Source organism: Amblyraja radiata, chromosome 5 (assembly GCF_010909765.2).
Source record: "Amblyraja radiata isolate CabotCenter1 chromosome 5, sAmbRad1.1.pri, whole genome shotgun sequence".
NCBI lineage: Eukaryota > Metazoa > Chordata > Chondrichthyes > Rajiformes > Rajidae > Amblyraja > Amblyraja radiata.
This window is the reverse complement of record NC_045960.1, coordinates 35,042,559-35,048,909: the sequence shown is the minus strand read 5'-3', so window position 1 is coordinate 35,048,909 and position 6,351 is coordinate 35,042,559. Positions and strand designations below refer to the sequence as shown.

Genomic DNA, 6,351 nt, shown 5'->3' with positions numbered 1-6,351 from the left:
CACCCCCAACCCCAACTCCAGTTAAACCCATCAGTGGAGAGGGAGGAAAGGGGAGAGAGAAGGATAGGGGAGAAGGAGCGAGCGATCCAGAGGAGAGAGAGATAGAGAGAGAGGTTGATAGGGAGGGAGAGAGAGAGAGAGAGAGAGAGAGAGAGAGAGGAAGAGGGAGATAGAGGGAGAGGGAGATATATGAGAGAGAGAGAGAGAGAGAGAGAGAGAGAGAGAGAGAGAGAGAGAGAGAGAGAGAGCGAGAGAGCGAGAGAGAGAGAGAGAGAGAGAGAGAGAGAGAGAGAGAGAGAGAGAGAGAGAGAGAGAGAGAGAGAGAGAGAGAGAGAGAGAGAGAGAGAGAGGGGGGGGGAGAGAGAGAGAGAAAGCAGACAGCTGCTCTTCACATGAATGCACTCATCTTCTAAAGACCAGACTGCAAACATGCTCTGGAAACTTGTGGAAAATGTCAAATACGAGGACATCTACGAGGTGAGCAAACACGGAAATGGTTTATGTTTTATAGTTGAGCGAGTCCTGTCCGTCTTGATTGTTGAATGTACTGCATTCTCGATATGAAGCATTTATCATTAACGTCGTCGGATTGTTTGTCTCAACGGAATGTCAGATTCACCTCTGTTACAAAGAGAATTTCTGTGTTTTCACAACACACAAAATGTTAAAGGAAACATATTGTACACGTCGAATCGAGTTTGGGAATGGACGATTACAGCTTTTTTGTGCGATTTTCGTTAATGTAGCTATTTTATAGACATCTGCTAGGTTTTGCTTATCCAGCTACTGGAAAGGCAACTTGAACAAAAAAATGTTGTTATATTCCGGTGTCGAGCCGTTATTATAATGTAATTGCAGCCAAGTTATAAGGTGTATTTTTAGATACAGCTTCGGAGGTCGTATGTGCTCTGTATTGGTGCCTGCAGCCGATGAAGTGAGACGGTGTCAGGCTAGGTATTGCGAGAGGTCACGTTCAGTCAGCGAGTAATTCTAGAAGCTGGTTAATGTTTAAAACAAAAGTTGTAGTTCGCACTTTTTTCGCATTGGAGTACTTTAATTTGTGGAAAGAATTTACAGAAATATGATATGTGTAAAGCGGTGAACGGGAAAGGAAGAGAAACTGGAGATTAATATTGTCAGTTGTGCTTAGAGCCAACAGTCCAAAAATTGCCATTGTGAGAAAGAGAAAAGGGTCAATGCTTTTATATGGAGCTTGCACTGACTAAAAGTTAAGGCAAATAGCACGCGTTTGAAAAAAGGGTTTATAATATGTTCCTGGAGTGGTCTGTTGAATGAAATGAATAGGATAACAATATATAAAGAGCCCAGAAAATGGCTTATACAGGCTGATGAATTGCTGCCAACGTTTTGCTTTCAGACCCTTTAGAGCGGCCCGGCGGGTAGCCGCCCTCTATAGAGCCACAAATGTCTCCGCTCTCAAGGCACTCGTCAGGCCAATTATCAGCCGAAAGCTGGAAAAATCCAGGACATTTCCTTCAGAATTACAATACAAAGCAGCGTAAATCAATTTAGCTTTATCGCCTATGCTCACTCCATCCTTTATTAGAGAGAAACGATGTTAACTTTTGTCCAGAACTGCGCAGCATCAGCGAGGATAAGATATTATTAAAAGTCTGTAGTGAATGCCGGTCTTCCTTTAGCAGTTTCTTTTAAACGAGTAACCGAAAGACCATTGACTTATATCCAATCATTTTAATTATCAAGGGTATGTGAGGATTAGAACATATTTCCAGATTTTGTTTAATGCTATTCAGTTAAGATGTCGAAATTGTTTAATGATTCATACATAATTAGATTGTCAAATACATTAAAGCAGATTAGCATTGAATGCAGACTTACACGGTACGCTTTTACCATCAGGAATAATTTAATTCATTTAAATAACAATTTATGTTTGACCTAGCTTTTCGTGCTGGTAAAGATAACTTATCAAATTATCTCCCTCAATTCTGTTGAAATGTAAAACCACTCTAGACTCTAATTGTTCAAAGTCTTTAATTGTAATCTTCAACTTAAAATTCAAAGTAAGACTTAGTTACTTGTCCCAAATGGACCACGCCGATGATCAGTAAGGGCTCTCGGTGCGTTTGGTTACACACATCGGTCACTGGGAAAAATCCCAGTCATGTTGGATTCACTATCAGTGGAACGGTCGGAACACGTTTGGTTTGCAGGGACGGGTCGGGGCAATTGATGTCAGGAGAACGGGTTGCTTTTTTTCCATAAACAGAAAGCGGAGAAGCTAGTCCAACGGGTTTGGCATAACCCGGAACAAGTAGCGCACAGCATCACGCCTCCCCCCCACACAAAAAAAAAGCACCCGAACTAACCCCTCTGTCTTACACCAGCTCTGTAAACTTGATGGGTCTTTACAGAAACCCTTGTAAATGTTTTACAGCTGGCGGCAGGAAAGGAGGACTGTATTAAAAAATAAGTTAGATAACAGAAGGGACCGTGAGGACCAGATTTGCAACGCCTTCCACCATGGGCTATGATAACAAAGAAAGCTTTTGGCGGTAGATTCTTCCAAAAGCAATTTGCAAAATGTCTGGCGTCTCCCACTCACATATTGGCTTTGAGTCCTCCAAATTCCACGCAGTTTATTTTACGCTTAGAACACGTACTCTATTAAAAAGAAATCGGAGGCAGGCAATAACCTTTATAGTCTGTTAACCTACGAAAGGATTGTTTTCGTTTAAACCTGTTTGTTTCACTCTTTAATTTTCGGTGCAGCGTCACGTGATAGGTCTCGTGAAACATTCAAGATGCAAGACGTAGTTTATTTAAACAAATCTCTGGTAAGATCGACTTCACGTTGCCAAAGGGGCAAGTTGGAATCGATCTTATCAAGGTTGGCATTCTCTGATATTAAGCATTGTTTTTAACACAGCTGACTTCAATTGGTGACTTTCTTTAATGAGATAACACAATTATTCAGTTTGCATGTCCCACCAGGTTAAGTTTATAAAATCTGATGCTTTAAAACTGAAGTACTAAAGAAATATTCCATCGAAATAAAATGCACTTGTTTCTGGTTCTATCGATACTGATAACAAAATAGTTCCGACAAAAGTTACGTAACAAGGGCGTTGTAAAATTATTTTATGGAAATGTTTTAAAAAAACTACTTAATATCTGCATGGTGAATGGCATTAGAGGGCATTTACGTACAAACGCCCCGAAAGGTTGGGCTATGTTAAAGAGGCAGCTGGGCACACGGAGTTTTAAACGAAGCAAAGCTTAACCGAGTGTCCTGCTTCTTTAAGAAAGCCCATTCGCTGATCTGACTGAACTGTCTGACTACGGTCTTTTGGTTGTCTGGCTGTATTTCGACAAAACTTTTTTTTTTCTTGCTGTCCAAAAGTCTGGACACGGTGTTACCAGTAACACCCACCACCACCACCACCACCCCTCCCCCCCCACCGCTTGTCTGATTACATCCAGTAATTCTCGTCTGAATGAACGTCATTTACAATAGTAGGGGAGCGCTCGCTGGCCGCTTCACGCTCGATTTGCCACCATTCTTCCTTTAAGTATTCGAGTAATATTAATAGTCATGAATATCAATTATTATGAGGCGGTATAGAGTGGCAGAGAGGGATGTGAACAGTTACCATCTTGCTTTGGATAGGGGAGCACTGCTTGTGAAGTTGGAGTTTAAAAAATCTACAGTATTTGTCTTTTTTTTGAGCGATTTTGATGGATATAGTGTTGGAGATACTTCAGGCTATCGGGCGTCTCTCCCTGCAGTCTCTCTGCGTTTCTGGTTGAATTGTCTGTGATCAGATTTACTACAGATGTTAGTCCACACTTACACAGCTATGGTGAGTTGGATCAGTGCTCGATACAATCCCATTTCGCCCCAAACGCCGGTGGCTTTATAATTTAGTCCATAATTGCAGGCTCTTTCTCTCTTGTTTGCACTGTTATCTAATCGGGTTTAGGTTGTCGCGTCACTTGGCGAAAACTTTCAACTACGCTCCATAGCTTTTGGCGATTTGAGGTTTTAGTTAAATATGGTGTTAAGTTTACTTGACATTCGACTTCGAATCCTGGCTGTTTGTTTCTGTTATGGTCGAGGCGACTTTCCCGACACAGTTGCATTATTCGCCGTCACTGAATTTCGTAATTGTGCATTTCCTTCCGACAATGCCTTGATTTTAGATCTTTTTACGTTCCACGCGTGTTCAAATCCATCCGTGCCTTTATGTTTCTTAATGTCTGAATTTACATGTGGCGAGTCTTTGTGGGGCCGTTTGTATGTTGGGATGTACGACTAACTCTAATTTACATTGTTTCATATTCATTGTAATATAACGTAATATAGTGTATTATGAAGCTCCTTGTACCCCTTCGTCAACCCTCGTATTGGTTACCAACAAATACGCCGCCGCAACGCGTGACTTTATCATATTTATATTTAAAGATTTGTTTGGATTTGATGTTTACGAGGATATAATGATTCCCATCATACCCAGATTCCTTGTACAAATCCATTTGAACCTATGAAGTGATACCTAAAATCCGAAATCTAAAATTCAGAGGCTAGTTGAGTAGTTTATATTAATGCTTACGGTTTATCCCCCCCCCCCCCCCCCCTGTTATAGTTCACGATTATTGTTGTCAGGATCTTTAGCATTTTCATACATTTTTGCTTCCGTCTTGTTCCGTTTGACTTGCATTTGATTTGACTTGACAAAGCATTGCTTGCTTTGTTAATATTTTTGATCATTTATTAAACGTATAGACAATATTTAATTGGGAAGGGGGGGGGAGAAGATAATACGTATTGCCTTCCATCAGTGCGCTGTGGTGGATGTTTTTGTTAATTTTTATGTAGTTGTGTGTCTTGTTGCTTTTTGGTATGACTGTATGGCAAATCAAATTACTTGTATGTTTTTGCATATTTGGCTAATAAATGAATTACAATTTTCTTTGCTCCCCTTTACATTCACTGTCTTGTTTCTTTTCGTGTGCAGAAAATACAGCATAAATGTGTAATGTTAAACAGTATTTGGACTAAACCCTGCTATTCCTTCTTTGCAGGACCGACACGATGGAGTTAACAGCCACAGTTCGAGGCTGTCCCAACTCGGGTCGGTCTCCCAGGGACATTATTCCACCGCTCCGCCGCTTTCTCACACCCCAACGTCGGACTTCCAACCACCTTATTTCCCTCCACCTTACCAACCTCTGCCATATCACCAGAGCCAGGATCCTTATACACACGTCAACGATCCCTATTCCCTGAACGCCCTACACCAACCCCAGCAGCATCCCTGGCAGCAAAGGCAGCGGCAGGACGTGGGCGCAGAATCCAGCCTTTTACATCAGCCCCGGGTTCTGCCCCAGATCACAGGGTTGGACCCTCGCCGGGATTACCCCGGCGTGCGGCGGCCAGACGTGCTTGTCCACTCTGCTCATGGACTGGATTCGGGAATGGGAGACAGTCTATCTCTACATGGAATCAGCCATCAAGGGATGGAAGAAATCCAGGTGAGTCAACTCATATTGAATTGGAATTTTAATTCAAATGCAGCTTTTATTGTAACTTTGCATGTCATTTATCTGGAGAGTAAAATTATGTTTGTAGTCAATGTTAAAGCAGTAGCTCAAGTATTTCGTCATCTTCGATTTGCAATGTTCCAAATATTAGCAGGAAGAATGCAAATTTCAAAGAGCAACGCATCCTGAGGAGGTAGAAACACAGTCAAAATAGGTCAATCTATAGACTTTATATGAGTTTATTTTTAACCAAACAAAAGTCATCGGTACAAATTTGGTCGACAAAGTTTTATTTTACATTGCATTGATATATTTTGACGAAGTCTGGCTACTGTGGGAAAGCGGCCCATAGAGACCAGTGCGAGGTGCAAATGATCAGCTATCGTTTAGCAATCTATACTTCAGAGCATATATATCTTCAGCTATTAGCACAAAATCTGTTTCTGTTAAATAAATATACTGTCGGCCAAAAAAATCGCTTATCAGAACTGCCCCCCAGAGAGGAAATCATATTGGATAACGAATGATAGTGCTTCATCACACTATTTTCGGGTGTGCGTGGAACGATTTACTGCATCTAATCCATTTGAATTGTTATCTCAATTTATTTTGCTAAATCAATTTCATAGATAAATAAATGTAATAACATCGTAGTTGTTAGTTAGATGAGATGAAATCGGATGCAGACTTAGAGCCTGTGTGAAATTAGAAAACTTCAAAACTCGTGTCATACTTAGAATGGGAGGTGGGGTGTGGAAAGAAGGGGGCGTTTACTGACCACACAAAGTACGAACTACTGGACTTCCTCTAGTTTAATAGTAATTA

At 41.1% G+C, this 6,351-nt stretch overlaps 1 protein-coding gene across 6 annotated transcripts in view; it reads left to right on the top strand.

The window, feature by feature from the left end:
• Positions 1 to 103: 103 nt before the first annotated feature.
• tfap2b (transcription factor AP-2 beta) overlaps positions 104 to 6,351 on the top strand; it is a 47,816-nt gene continuing 41,568 nt past the window's right edge. For 2 of the 6 annotated variants that reach the window (XM_033020998.1, XM_033020995.1), the window contains exons 1-2: positions 280 to 477; positions 5,068 to 5,517. In XM_033020998.1, the coding sequence (XP_032876889.1) occupies positions 397 to 477; positions 5,068 to 5,517 (531 nt within the window). In that variant the 5' untranslated portion in view covers positions 280 to 396. Of the gene's footprint in view, positions 114 to 279; positions 478 to 3,229; positions 3,846 to 3,994; positions 4,147 to 5,067; positions 5,518 to 6,351 lie in introns of those variants that run through there. The other 4 variants (XM_033021000.1, XM_033020999.1, XM_033020996.1 and 1 more) reach the window with 3 other exon arrangements.